This window comes from Amphiura filiformis, chromosome 17 (genome assembly GCF_039555335.1).
Source record: "Amphiura filiformis chromosome 17, Afil_fr2py, whole genome shotgun sequence".
NCBI classification, from domain to species: Eukaryota; Metazoa; Echinodermata; class Ophiuroidea; order Amphilepidida; family Amphiuridae; genus Amphiura; species Amphiura filiformis.
The window spans coordinates 27,615,577-27,631,841 of NC_092644.1; the positions used below are offsets into that span (position 1 = coordinate 27,615,577).

Sequence of the window (16,265 nt, forward strand, 5' to 3'; positions counted from 1 at the left end):
GCACGCTGAAATATAAAATAACAATATGAAATACAACAGTGATAATAAAAATCACACAAGGCAGCCTTTTGAGATACAACAGTATGTGATGCAGATGATAAATGTAATGGGGAATAACTGATTTATATTTCTTACTGTCTACAGTAGATAGCATTGCATACTATGGTATCAGTATCAACCATAGAACCAGCTCAATCTGTGCTATCAGCCCAGGGGGAGGGGTACACAAATAATTTTGTGGTAGGTATGTGGTGTCCAGATCCGGGGCTCTGAGGACAGGAAATGGTCTCCATGCAGAACTAAAATGGGGCCTTATTTTGCTTCTTTCTTTTTTTTTTTTTTAATTTTTTTTTTTTTTTTTTTTGGAGAAATTAGAAGCTAATTTAGGAGGAAATTCAGCAAACATCTTTGGAGTATCAAGTGGAGGGGGAGTCTTCAAAATAAAAAATAAAGAGCTGGAAAAAGAGCAGCTTGATGGCAGCACTTATCCACTCCATAGGGCAACATATATAAAAAAAAAGTTTTGCATGAGATATGGTGTAGTCATAGTTTCCATGACAACTCGTCATCATACTTTGACCAGGAACCAATGAAATTGCATAAAAGTTTTCCCAAAGCAAATGTTTAAGAATTAACCATAACCCCAATGCTTGTTCATTTCAGATTTAATAGTAGTAACAGCCTCACTCGTCGTCTTGTGCCTAGGGTCAAATGGCCAAGTATTTGCAGCATCTGCAATCAGGTATAAATCACATACTCATAACATACTCTCTTGTGTCTTTCATATTTTAATTCACTCTTTTTCCATGTGTTTTCTTGCCTTTTCATTACAATTTTTTTACAACTGATTTTATAGTCGTTACATCTTCAATAGCCGTGATAAGCTTCGGCTCTGAAGGCAAGGTGTTCGCTGCTTCTGCTATCAGGTGGGGCCTTGCACTGCATGCATGCTCACCATTAAGACGACAAAATCACTAAAAAGCGCCCTCATTGTTCACACAGACCGTTTTCCTGTATAGTCACAATGTTTGTAAAGCAACTGGTGCAATTGTTTTGCAGTGGTTTGTAAATAAGTAAAAAAGAAGTGAAATGATATATATTTATGCAAAAGTTACATTGAGTGCTCTTGCCTTTGTTTAAGTTGCTTGATTTCAGTCGTTTGTTTCTGCAAAATACAATGATAGTTTGGCACAGTACTATGTTTGGTTGACCACTTTAAGAACAAATTTATGTCTGTTCTATACACACATTGTGTATATAATGCACTGCACACTGAATGTGGAACCACGTTTTGTAATTTGTGAGAGGTAAATCCAGCTGTTGACATCTTTACTACCCTCCTGAATCTGATGTCAGTATCCGTCAATAAACACCAATAAAGGGTTAGTCCAGTTGAAATCCATACAACCCTGTGGAAGACATGACTTAAATCTTCTACACAAGGAGTGTGAATTTCAAACGGGTTACATGAATGGGCGATTCCATTTGAAATCTACACCCCCCTGTGTGGGAGGTTAAGGTCATCTCTTCCACAGGAGGTGTATGGATTTCAGCCAGAATAGCCCATTTGTTTCTTTCAAGTGGCCAAGAAAATATTTTGGTCTTTTCAAAAAAAATAGCTGTGCATGCTCAGAATATTGACTACATCAACGAGACAGAATGTGAATGAACTGCAATGTTTCGGGAATTTCACTTTTTATCAACATAATTAAGAACATTGGTAGTTCTAAGTAGCTTAGCCAATTTGAAGTTTTATCTGCCTGTGCACCAGATGTAAAAGTTCTGAACCATTCTGATGATAATGAGCAATGCTGAGATCACTGGTTCTACTCCCACATCAACCAAGTGTTTGATTTGTGGACATGGTACTCATTCAATGTAACTCAGAATTAAGAAACATTGTGACCAGAATGAGAAACATTGTGACTCACATATATATACATGTATAGGAAAATGGTCTGTGTAATACTGCTGCCTAACGATGAGATGCCAGCTGAAATCATTGCAACACCATCAAAAAACTTGTCCAATTTGTGCTATCACAATTTTGGTTAATTTGTCCATTTGTCAGAAAATGCAGCATTTTTATATTTTCACCATACACATTGTTATGATTTATATGTGACATGATCAAGGGGAATGAGTTGGATGTCGCTAATATTGTTTTTGAGATGTTGGCAAAAACAGTGTTCAAATTCTTATATTGTTTTCAGTCATTGATAAATTGCTCATAACTCGGTATCCAGGTGTCCGATTTTGATGGGGATTGCATCAAAATGAAGCATTCGTAAAATGCCAGAAAATGCTGTAAAAACTTCTAATTGAAAATTGCTAACATGTGACTCATTCCCCTTGATCATGTCACATATATCTATCCTTTCTTTCTCCTGTACTGCTGTCTGCTGTTACATGTAACTTTTTTGTTTGTTTTTATTTTGAACTTGAGTTTTCTTTTTGATTTGATATGAGTTCTGTATATGCATTCATTTTTTTTACTACTATGTATTTCATTTTTCTTTTACTGCTTGTTATTTCATTTTTCTTTTACTAAACTGGCCTCAAAAAGAATTTATAATTTTTCACAAAGTCATATCTTAAATTCCTCTCCATAAAAATGAACAAAAATTGAACACAGGATTACTTCAATACTCTACTCTAAACACTGTTCAGTAGCTAACCAGTTGTCCAACTGATACAACACTGACAATGTCAGTGTTGTCAACAATGTCAACAGCACTGACATGGAACAGCTTCCTGGACCACATTCACAGCCCAATAATTGGCACCTAACACAAGAAATCTGTGAGTAAATGGAATAGTGTGCATATGGAATAAGATCTGTTTCTTGAAGAAAGTGTGTGAAAAGCAGAAGCAGTCCCGTTCCACACTATTCCAATAATATTATTACTCTTTGGAAATAATCACCTGTGTAAGGATCTTAAACGCATTCTCACAGATTTCTTTTGCTGGGTTCCAATTATTCGCCTGTGAATGTGGTCCCGGAAGCTGTTCTGTGTCAGTGCATTTTACTGTTGTGTCAGTTGGAAAACTGCTTGGTTACTGACATGTGTTTAGAGTAGAGTATTGAAGTAATCATGTGTGTAATTTTTGTTCATTTTTATGGACAGGATTTTAAGATACGACCTTGTGAAAAATCAAAGTTCTTTTTGAGGCCAGTTTACTTGGTTTTTCATTTTTCTTTTACTACTTGGAATTTCATTTTGCTTTTACTACTTGGAATTTCATTTTTATACTTGTTATTTCATTTTTCATTTACTACTTGGTTTATCATTTTTGTTTTACTGCTTGGTATTTTATTTTATTTTGTTATTCAAGATTTCAATTTATGTTCTGTTTAATAATTTTCAAGTTTTGTTTCAACTTTTTTGTTAACGCACATTTCAGTTGTATATAATATGGCCTAAAAAGAGATTTGTGTTGCCCTTTTCAACCAACCTTAAAATCTATTTAAAAAAATTCTAATTTGAATTTTTCATATTTGATATAAAATACACAAAAATGTTGTGAAAATGTTTTGCCTGTTTGAAATTTGTACTGCACAATGCTCATATATTAAAAACAAGCATAAGAAACCTTATAAACAATTGTTTACCATAGTATTTTGTGGCGAACTTACATTTCTTGATATTGTATGTGGCAAAAAAAAAGTAAATCGACCCCTGACTTTGGAGCTCTAAGTGCAATACAAACATTTTTAAGCCTATGTTGCTGTCTGTTTGATTTTCTTATTATATATATTTTGATAATAAGTTGCCATACTCATTACTAAGTTTTGTACATATTATTTTTGTATCATTTAACACATAAGTCATCTTAGTTCAAATTAAGTTCAAAGTTGAAAGTGCAAAGCTCAAAGTGCAATGCAGCAATATAATTGTGCCTTCACTGTGCTAGATATTTACAGGTCATCCCATATCAGTGAGCTGCAAAATTTGATGTTACTAAAAATTATGACCCTATCTGCAATGGCTACCTGAAGTCTAATATTACGCTGGGTTTTTAGTTGAAATATATCTAAAAATCCAGAAATTCCCATTCCAGTTGAGTATGTTACCACAGGAACAAAACAGAAATCTTATTTTTACTTGATTCACATGTTTCTGATTTTTCTTGTGTATCAGGAAAGTAACCCAAGTCAAAAATATCTTGCAGAAAATAGATGCATTACCAAAATTTATTTGTGGGGTGCCTTTTAAGCAATATAGTTGATTGTCAAACATTTTTATACAATTTCTACTGATGAACTACATTTTGCAAAGTGTTCAATTTATATTCAATATTTTTAAGATACAGCTTGTACAGAGTCCTTGTCTAGTTTTTGCCCACTTTAAAATCAATTTTACAAAATCTTTTATTGCAAAGATCTTGCAGGTAGCCAATTACGATAGGTGGTGTTATATAGAGGTTTTCTACACATTGCCCTTGGATCCAGATCACTGGTAGTCCATAGTACACTAGCTTCCAGAGAAATATGGCAGTCTTTTGGTCTGATTGATGCGAGAGCTCTGTTAGCTTTATGTTCCCTTCAAGAGTGCTGTTCTTGTCAACCAATGCTCATTGATGCATAATCGGTCAATCAGATTATCGGTTTGTTGTTATGATTGTCAGACGATTGAATCAGCCAATCAGAACTCCACTTTTGTGTTAACACAGCACGCTCTCAAAATGTAAGCAAGTGCGTTCTTCTCTGCCAGAGACTGTAATCCATGTCCACTTACTATTATGGAATCTGGCTCTAAATAGTCCACTTTAGATCTGGATCTAAATGTACCATGTGAACAGCCTCATCATCAAGCAGCACCCATTACTAAGTCATCAGCAATTGACTGGCATTGTAGCTTACTTTTATTTGCCATCCAATTAGAAGTGTGCAGTATTCCTGCCACACTGTTGAGCAAAATAGATGATTTTTTGCAGGCAGAAATAAACTGAATCTGCAATAATACTTGCTCTTGCTCAAAGAGCACTTTCTTGATGTGCTCTTGCTCAAGGAGCACAAACAATGCATACATTTAGTTAAAACTGAAGCATTTACTTCACACTTCCAAGTTGGATGGAGTACATGCAATTTGCTCTTCATTATAGTCTGTTCGGGTACTAACCTACCACATACTTATGTAATCACATTATACTGCAGTAGTATCAAGAGCTTAGTTTGTACTAAACACACTATAGATAGTAGATTTAGAAGGCAGTGTAAAATTTAACTAAATTTGGTTTGAATTAATAGGTAAAGTATGTAAATAGTTAGTGGTAAACGGGTTAAATAAATATTAGTAAATAAATGATAAGTTAGTCTGTACCAGACAGACTAGCGTTATTATTTTTTGCTGCAAGGTGTTTATTGAACTGAATCAGTGCTTCTTAACTTATAAATCTTGCAACCATTTTGAAATCATGAGCAAGCCTCCGGGTGCAAAGAGCCAAATTTGGGCTTTTACTGGATCAGACCACAGGCTATCTGCAGACAAGATCAAATTTCTCATATACTTGTACTTCAATTGTGCAAGATATAAATTGTTCAATTTCAGAACTTATTTGCAGAGTAAATCTTTCGTGAATGAACTCATACACAGAGGTTAATTTTCAAGATTGTTGAAAGGGCTTTAAAGATTTTTAGGCCTATTTTCTGCTGAGGTATGGTCATAATATGGACACAAGTTAGACAAAACCTTACATATTAAAAAGTTAAGCAAAAACATCTGAAAGTAATGAGAATCTCCTCCAAGATGGAAAGGGAATCACTGATTAGTTCAATATGGTGTACATTATAGCTCAATCACGGCATAGCAATTATTGTGCATTCTACCATGTAATAGAAGTTTTGCTATGATAACAAAAAGCTGGAATGAATTATGTGAGGCAAGAGCATCCTAAAATGAGATGAAATGTCTATTATGCTATGCTGGAATTGCCGTCAGAATTGCTTCTTTTGTTTCTTGGATAAGTATGTCAAAAGCAGTGGCGTAGCCAGTGGGGGGTCAGGGGGGCAAAAAATATTTCTGTTGGTACATTTACAAGTTGTGCCCCCTCGGTTCCAAAATCCTGGCTACGCCCCTGGTCAAAAGGATTGCCTGAGCAAATAGAAAACAAAAGAAACAGTTTTGTTGCATCTGAAATTGATTCTTCCAATATCCTACTCTTGCAGCTTGATCGCATCGATCAAAAAAGTACCTAACATGTATGGCAAACCTGCTGCGTTATTTATCAGTGCATTATTACAGCTATGTCTGGTATATAAACCCTAGTTATAAATGAACCCATCCTGTAAGATATATTGTGTCTCAAAGTAACGGTAGATCTTCTTCAATCGGTCAAAATTTCAGGTCTGGTGCTCTGAAATTAAGTTGCTGAAAGTTGTGCCAGCTTGATAACATTTGGGGTGGATGTTTGAGACCAGGTTTGCAAGGCAAAGTCAAAATTACCTCATGATAAAATGCACTACTTAACAGTCTATAATATCAAATTGATTAATTCGAATTAAACAATTCATCGAGTGGCCATGGGCAGCGCCATTAGACATGTTACAAGACTATTCAGGTGACAGGTGATGGACCGTACACACACAAAAGAATAGACACCTTTTTGATAATTTTTATCAAGGTTGCTCAAAACTTATCTAGCTAATTTATTATACAGCAGGGGTCTCTGCCTTTTAAATTTGTTATGAAAAACTTAATTTGAAAAATATTTGCAGACAGAAATAAAAATCCATCAACGGATAGTCTTGTTATGCTCTCACAAACTTTTTGGCCTAAAAATTGGCCAAGGTTATTGCTGTCCCATTCAAAAGCACTGGAAGACCACCCACAGCATTGAGGTCAACTTTCTAGACTTCCTGTCTACTGGCAGTAATGGCTACTACCCAGTGCTAACATCAATGAATTGTTTAAAACAAATTAATAAATCCAATATTATAGACTGCTTTTAAATCAGAAAATGTTGCTTTGAGAATTTGCATTTTGTTTTGCAACTTATGATAGCACTTAACTTTTATTCTATTTCTAACTTGATCCTACTTGTATCAAAAACTGTCTTCAATTTTAATCTATCAATTTAAGTTCAAATTCTTGTTTCTCAAGATTATTAATGCTGCATTTTAATGGGGTGTCCAGTATAAACAGTTGTGTCCAGTGAAAGGGAAGGGAATTGAAGGAGACACTTCTACTAACAATAACATGGGCAACTCCTGCAACTGGCTGCATCCTGTCCTACACCTCCGTGATACTTAATATCCCGACCCACACCCCCTGAGTGTGATAGAAGCCCACTATCCTGGCCCTTGTCTCCTTGAACTTGTTGTTGTACTATAATAATTGCACTTGTTTGTGATATTGAATTTAAAGTTCCAAATGCTAGCAATGAGCATTAGGTCATTGACCAATCAGAGAGCTTTTTACTTCTTGAGTATTTGATCATTGACCAATGAGAAAGCTTCTTATTTCATTTGATCTCATTCATTGGTCAAAACCGGAGTGGCTCATTGCTAGCTTTTATACTATGAATTCATGTCTGTGATGTGAAGATTGTTGTTTGTCCACCCACTTGTTTATATAGTATCCATGTGTGCATGCATGACAGTAATGATATAGGTATCTTGTCTCATGTCTGTATCGTGTTACAATGTAACGAGCCTATCAGAAGTCACTGATTGCCTTTTTGTTTGTCATTGTTTGTAGATAGGGGCTTGTCTGTAGTGATATATGTTAGTGCGTAGGTGTGGTGTTTAAAGTGTCTATTAATCGTAGCTTGTTAGCAAAACAGGATGGTCAATAGAGAAACTCTTCATCTGAGAGTCACTTGGGTGTGCTGGGGGAAAATACCCGAGTCTAATTAGGGGCCTGAGAGCTATGGCCCAAAGTAAACCCATCTCAAAGAAATTGCCTTTTAAATGACTATTGCAGCATGACAATAGACCTTTTCGGTAAATCCCATAACCCTTTGCGAGTACACCTGAGAACTCGTCATTTGACGTCACGCCGACTTGCAATGCGCAGTAACGATGTTCGATAAACGATGCGTGACGCAGAATGACGAGTTCTTAGGTGTACTTGCAAAGGCTTATGGGATTTACCGAAAAAATCAATACCATCTTAGAGATGCCACTTTTCAGGCTTTTGCTTGAATTCCTTTTTGAAATTCAAACTTCCACAGTTATATTTATTTTAGTCCATTTTGGACTTTTACTCAAATATATGCGCTATTTCAGGCCAGTTTCAGGCTTTTTTGTGGTACTAAGTGCCATCTCTGTATCTTTCACATTTCCTAAACTTGAGCTTATATCTGTGAAATTTCTCAAACCAGAATTGTGTATACTTATCAGTATTGTTATGTGTCTGTTACCATTGTTATCAATGTTGTAATCAATGTTATCACAGTATTGTTAGATTTGTGGTGTCTAAGTGCAATGTGTAAACCAAAATTGGTTGTGAATACGTCTGCAGCCTTGAGAGAACTGCACCCGGAACTGCGCAAGCAAAAATTAATAATCAGTCCTTAAACCTGCTCTAGAGCGCAATTATATATAAATAAATTATATTATATGAATGGAATATTGTAATGTTGTCTGTGTGTGTGTCTTTGACTTAGGTGTTGCATGTGTGTATATATCTATATGTGATATATGGGGTGTTAATATTTAAACTTTTAAGTGCACCAACTGCCAAACCAGTGGTTCAGAAGAAAATATGGCAACTTTCATCAGTACCCCAGTGAATTTTTGCCACTTAAAACCAATGGTCATGATAAATATGGTGTGACCCGTTGGTGATCAGGTACACAATATTTATCTTTTAATTGTGAGATGCAATTCAACTCTTAGTGAAAGTGGCACACCAATTGATTCCTGTATTTCTTGCCAAACTTACTATAAATGATCACTACCAAACTGGAATAGCTTTTAAAGAACAAGTTTTAAAATACCGACCTCACTTGATAATCAACTAAAAGTTCAGTGATATTTATAGATGCATACAACAGTGTTGTGTAGTTGAGACCTGCCTTTCCAAGACCAAGCCTGTGACTATCTGGCTTGTGACTGATTTCGGGCTTAGCTGGTCTCAATAGCGACACCAACAATAGTCATATATGGATAATATTCATTGGTGTTCAAGTGTTTAATTTAGTGTTCAGATGTTTTGCCACCATCACTTGCCATATATATATATATATATATACTGTTAATATATGTCAAACTAAACACTAAGAAAGTAAGAAGTGTCAAAAGGCGATACCAAAAAAAAAATAATAAGAAAAAAAAACCTACCATAACATGGTTTACTCACATTAGCAATTTTTCTCCAGAATGAACTTTATTACAGCTATGTCTGGTATGTCTTTGAACACAAACAAAAACATACACATTTAAGGGTCATTCTTCGGTAAGGTGCCCAATTGCAGTCCTGCCACTTTCAGGAGTCATAACTAAAATACGAAAAATTATTTCGAATTTTTATTTTGCAGTTGTTTAGTATTGATGTTCCTTTTATATCTTAAAACATCAAAATATTAAAAGAAGTTCCTATTTTCGAGAAAATTGCTTATACAGGGTGTCACAACCCCCAAAACCCCATGTCCCGATTGGGATCATCAAAACTTTTGATGCTGATATCTTTTAGTGGATAACTTCAGCATCGTAAAAACACCTGGAATGACAAGTTATTTATTTTATATTGTAGAAAAAGTTATTGTAACACATCTTTCATAGCCAGGAGTAAAAATAATTTCACCCTATATGTCTAAAATTTCCTGTCCCTATGTCATGCGTCATCTACCGTCACGAAAATTTAGAAGCGCCTGGAGAAAAATACAAATTTTTTAAGGTCATATATTTGACCCAGAGAGTACAAGTCAATATGCAGTAATTCATTTAGACATTTTACCCTTAAGTTGGCGCAATAAATTCATCAAAACTATAACCATTTCTTCACTCATACGGGTGGGTACCTTTATTAATCATCATCTCCGAGCGCTTCTGATACCTAAAATGTTCACATTATTTATTTTACTTTTTTCAAAATTACAACAGTTGTACATTTATTTCTATTCACCTCCTTTATTGACCATGTGTATGTTATAGTTTTACCACTAGGGTCGTAAGTTTGTTCATTTCGTAATATACCATCACGTCACGTCAAAATTGTGACGGATATGACGTTTGGAGATGATTTTACTATGAGAGAATCATTTCCGTCACGTGACGGAGATGATACAGCAGAATTTCCATTCATTTACATCATCTCCGTCACTCTACAGATAATGCCCTGCTTTGACCTTAAAACTGGTCAAATGGAAATGTAATGATATGTTGCATAATCTTGGTTATACACTCCCTTCCTCTGTAGGTAAAAAACAAATGTTCAATGTGCGACACATTTTTCGTATCAGTTGAACTTCGTTGCAAAGGTGACGGAGATGACGACGGTGACGGAGATGACGACGGTGACGGAGATGACATTAGCTGCAGAAAAGACCAAAAAAGTACATCAAGCTGCTAATAAAGATTGAGCCAAACACTTTTTTACTACACTGGAGACATATCTCTTTCTTATTCTGTAAAAAAATTAACAGAAAAATCATTTTGAAATGTCTATTTTCCAAACCTTCAAATGTGCACCATACCGAAGAATGACCCTTAAATGAGGAGATCCTCAGGAAGCCAAAAGGAATGCATCCATACTATATTACTCCCCCATACCTCAAGGGATCTGAAAACGAAGCTAAACGAGTGAGACAATGAAATAAAGGTGTGGCATATATAAGTCATGTAATGAGTGCCTGCTTTATATAGATCCATGTTATTAACAAACTGTTTTAGACTAAACTAGAATTGTGTGTTTGTGTTTCTGTAAGTAAATTAAGTTCTACATTTCCCACCTTCCCCTTTCCTCCTCATATTCCCTTTCCTTGATGGACATGGCTGTTTATCTCTTCCTTTTTCTTCTATGGATATTCCTATGTATTAACCTAACACAGGTTAAAAAGGTAAGAAATCCGGTTATCATGGTTGTGTAAAATATGTTTAAATTAGAATGATTTGAAATACATTAGAGTGTTAACCTCCTGGATACTTACTGGTCATCTAACAGCATTTCTCATTGGTTGATAATTTGAAATGCTTATTTCAATTGCCAATTATGACTAGGCTTTAAAATTATTTATGGTCAAACTTGCATTTGAAGATGATCTTATTAATATCATCCTCGATTGGTTTAAAATTGGACACAACATTCATTTTAGCCAATCGGCAGGGAGTTCTAATGGGTTAAGTCATCCAATTGGATGGTGGTAGAGATTGTGGATGATATAAATAGTAATTTACTTGTTTTCTGCTTTAACAAAGTGCTCAATTAGGGTGCAATTTGTGTTTGAAGTATTATTATGGGGGTTTTCCTCTTTCTTTAAGAGTTCAAAATATTTTTGAGTCAGGCCATTTGGTGACCCCACTTTTCTGACCCAACCTGACCCAACTTTTTCAAAGTTGTAGCTAGTTTTATAACTGTTACAACCAAATTGCCTGACTCATGTTATTCTTTTGTATAAAAAGGGGGGGATTTGCCCACATAGGGTAGGTGTGTCAGCCAAGCGCAACCAATCAGGTGTTTTTCTTAGCAGGTGTATTAGCCAAGCTCGAACCAATCAGGTGTTTTCCTTGGTACAATGAATGTAAAGGATGCAGAGAACATTTTACCAAGCTCTGATTAGGGTATAGGCTATTTTTGTGCACAATTAATTGTAAAATAAATTTCAACATTCATCCAGTCTTGGTCATTTTATATAAAGTTGCTGTGAATCAAATAGTTGAATAGAAGTTGTAATGTTTCATAGTCTGTTCATGGCACTCATCACATCTAGAAAGTTAGCAATATAGCATACATGTTTAGAAAATGCTTCAAACAGTCTTCAAATTATTTTTTTTTTACCTTAGTGTGCACTTTTGCACCCCATTTTGAAAGTTGTGGTGCAATTGCAATTTCATCTGACGCAGAGCAATTTGAAGTGCAGTCTCAGACAATCAACACACCAAGTCAGTACAATGTGGTATCGCAATTTTGCACCACACTTTGAATTTTGGGGTGCAAATTTTGAATGCTGGCTTCAACAGATTTGTTTGGAGAATTCACTAAGGACCATTCATAACTGCTATAACTGATGTATCCAGAGGTGTGCAGAGGGTGCGCGACTGTGTTTGCACCCGGTGGTTTCCCCCAGGTCCCTTAGTCCTGGGCACACTTGATGTTTTCTTTTTCATGCAATTGTCCAGTTTTTGAAGTTCGCTATAATGGGGCTTCAAATACTTCTCCAGAAAAACAAATAATGATTGTGTTAAGGACCACTACGTTTGACGTATTTTCAAATTTTTATATTTTTTATTATGATTTTATTGTCCATAAGTGGTCAAGTTTAGCAGTTTGTAACTCAATGATACCAAATCTTACCAAAAGTTCATGGACATCAAATGAAAATGTGTTCTGTGTCTAAATATGGTGAAAGTTTCATGGTGGTCAGGACTCTTGGATAGGATGTCAACGTTATAACTCTACACTATCATCCTGCATATTTTGATGTAAATCTTGATGACATTGTAAAGACTATCTCAATTGTGGTGAAAGTCCCAAAAAGTTTATCCAAATTAAAAAAATTGGCTGTTAATACAAATTTCAGTGGTATGTCAGTGGGATTTGTGAGTCTGATATGAAGTACAAACAACTTTGCTATGAACAGAGAACACAGGAATCTGACATTTTAAATCTTAAACATGTAACATCATAAACTTTCTTAAGTAAAGGTTATGAAGCAGAAAGTCTGTTTCTGTATGTAACGTAACGTATAGAAAACCGAAATATGGTATCAAAAGTTTTATGCTGTTTCACTAATCATTTTGGCTTCCATGCTTTTTTGTTTGTTTGTTTTTTACAGAGGAGTACGCTTCCTACAAATTTTACGTATGCTCCATGTTGATAGGCAGGGAGGAACCTGGAAATTGCTAGGTTCTGTTGTATATATACATAGACAGGTAATGTAACTTGTTCGGGCAAGTTGTTAAAAAGCTGTTACTTGCCCGGTTGTCTAGTTGTTAATTTGAAACAAGGACAAGATTTACCACTTGTTTTACAATTTTTGAAATTGCTAGTTTCTGTTGTATAACAGAGACAGGTAATGTAACTTGTTTGGGCAAGTTGTTAAAAACCTGTTACTTGCCCGGTTGTCTAGTTGTAAATTTGAAACAAGGACAAGATTTACAACTTGTTTTGCTTGTTTTACAATTTTTGAAATTGCTAGGTTCTGCTGTATTATACAGACAGGTAATGTAACTTGTTTGGGCAAATTATAAAAAACCTGTTACTTGCCCTGTTGTCTAGTTGTAAATTTGAAACAAGTACAAGTGAGGTTTTTCATTTGTCTTGCAATTTCCATTTACATGGCCACCTAAAGAGATTAATACACGTATGCATACATGCACAAACTGTCAGTGGCCAACATATTAAGAAGTCAGTTTAGGGTTGTTTTGGTAAGTTCTTTGTAATTTGTATTAATTGAGCTACTAAAATAAGCTCTAACAAACCTTACATAGGTAGCTGCGCACATGTTTCCTCACAAATTGCTGTTTCTGCAATAGACAAGCATAATGTCCAAGTGTATGCGTACCTGCCAAAAATGCAAAAACTAACTAAATTGCCAACAACACTGGGATTTTTAGAGAACTTCAGTATTAGAAAACTTAGCAAGTTTTTCAGTTAAATCACTTATCTTTGTAGACATTTTGCACAATATTTCACATTTTGGTGCACATCCTGCAATTTGAAGTATAGCATCTGTCAAAATTTTCAAAAATTTACAATTTAGGCAAAATATTTCAGAAATGGCAGCCATTTTGAAATTCAAGATGGATGCCATTTTTGTCAAGTTTGACCATTTCATCATATGTGACACGGACCCTTGCAAGACTCGGTCAATGAAGAGTCTGCACATAGGGCAAAGTACATGAGGAATCCAAATTATCCAACTTTTGAAGCTGATCTCTTGTGTAACTTTTGATCACATGTTTACTGTTTTTTCTTCCTCACAGGAGCTTATAACTACTCTATACATAGGCTTTCTTATTCTAATCTTCACCTCATATTTTGTATACCTGGCTGAAAAAGGAGTTCCCGCCCACCTGTATACGTGTAGCTCATCGCCAAAAACACGCAAACATGCAACGGATAGCATGCATTCGATGAGTCCCAGTGATAGCGATATAAACGGCACAAAACCGCCTTTTGATACATATGCCGATGCACTATGGTGGGGAGTGGTAAGTAGTTGGATTGATTGATTGATACTTTGGAAGTTTTATTCAAAGAGAGGTTTACTAGCTTATATCGGACAGTGGTTCGTAACAGAAAGGTGGTTACAGAGAAGTGCGACAGATTTGGGGTGCATTTTAAGGCTGTTAGGTTTAGATTCAGGTGCAAATTTTAGCAAAATAGTTAAGGGATCTGGAATGAACGTTTTGAGCGTTTCGACAGTATTTTTTGTGGGACATGTGAGCACATCAGACATATCGAATTGCATTCTGAATACAAAGAATGTCTTTCTGATATCAAATAATTTTCATTTTTTGAAATTCACGAAATAATACAAATTTTATGACAAATTATTAAAATTTGATATTTTTCACATTTTTGATATATAACAGTCCTCGAAGTAAATTTTATAAATCTAATGATATATTCTTAAAGTATATGTAGCTGGGAGGAAAAGCCGACGGTCAATTGAAAATTTTGACCTTTCATATTGAAGATATGGATTTTTCCCAAAAAGACCTAATTGTTTTTGGTGTTTTGGGAAAAAAAATCCATATCTTCAATACGAAAGGTCAAAATTTTCAATTGATCGTCGGCTTTTCATCCCACCTACATACACTTTAAGAATAAATCATCATATTTATTAAGTTTACTTCGAGTACTGTTGAATATCAAAAATATCAATTTTTAATAATTTGCCATAAAATGTGTATTACATTGCGAATTTCAAAAATCAAAATTATTTGATATCAGAAGGACATTCTTCGTATTCAGAATGCAATTTGATATGTCTGATGTGCTCTAATGTCCCACAATAAATACTGTCCAAACGCTCATACCCACCCCTTAAGAGAATGGGTGTTTTTGCTCTAAAAATCTGGAAAAAGTGCAAATTTTTCCAAAATTGAGAGCCCCAGGATAAGGACACAATGTATATGTATTTACGGTTGCTTGACTTCAGTTTTTTTATTAGTTGATTAGTTAGCATCAAACAGTACTGACTGCAGTGGTTTTGATAATTATTGGAAGTGAGAAATAAACCTGGAGACTCCTTTCCATAAAATACTCCCACAATGTGACATTTTTGAGTTACACACACAATTATTTTTACTGTATTTATAGCCTCAACTTTCCAAAGTATCCATTAATCAATTTATTTATTATGTTTTACATTGACTTTTAACGATATTATGTGACATGATCAAGGGGAATGAGTCTCAAAGTCAGCAAGTTTTAATTAGAAGTTTTTTACATTATTTTCTGGCAGTGTACAAATGCTACATTTTGATGTAAACCCCATCAAAATCGGACATCTGGTTACCGAGGTATGAGCAATTTTTCATTGGCTGAAAACAATATAAAAAAAAAGAATTTGAACACTGTTTTTGCCAATATCTCAAAAACAATATTAGCGACATCTGACTCATTCCCTTGATCATGTCACATATGTAGATTACAATCAAAAAGATGTCAATAGGCCTATTGATCACTAAATTTTCTAGGAAATTTGTAAATAAAAACCATTTTACAGGGCATGTTATTTTAAAAACAAAAGAAATTAACTATAATAATTGTTGTTTGTCTACTAAAAGCTGACATTTTGTCAAGTAAGTTCTCATTGTTTTTTGTTGTTTCATATGTTGTTGTTTCCTAGGTAACAGTCACTACGATAGGATATGGTGACAAAGTACCTCACACGTGGCTAGGCAGGGTTATAGCTTCATGTTTCTCAATATTTGCCATTTCTTTCTTCGCTCTTCCTTCCGTAAGTATGCTTAACATCACATCACATCACATCACATCACATCACATCACATCACATCACATTACATTAACCAGCGCTTGTACTGCTGGATTCAAAGTCCTTTTCAAAGCGCAACAAAATAAAAAATAAAGAAGCAAAAGCAAGAGAAACTAAACATAGGAAATCTGAAACATGTGAGTTTTGAGAGCAGA

At 34.9% G+C, this 16,265-nt stretch overlaps 1 protein-coding gene across 1 annotated transcript in view; it reads left to right on the plus strand.

The window, feature by feature from the left end:
- The window catches only part of LOC140137557 (potassium voltage-gated channel subfamily KQT member 1-like), a 476,223-nt gene that overhangs the window by 402,714 nt on the left and 57,244 nt on the right, over positions 1-16,265 (plus strand). The window contains exons 4-7 of the mRNA XM_072159271.1: positions 664-742; positions 12,940-13,036; positions 14,090-14,317; positions 15,964-16,074. Coding sequence (XP_072015372.1) covers positions 664-742; positions 12,940-13,036; positions 14,090-14,317; positions 15,964-16,074 — 515 coding nt within the window. The remainder of the gene's footprint in view (positions 1-663; positions 743-12,939; positions 13,037-14,089; positions 14,318-15,963; positions 16,075-16,265) is intronic.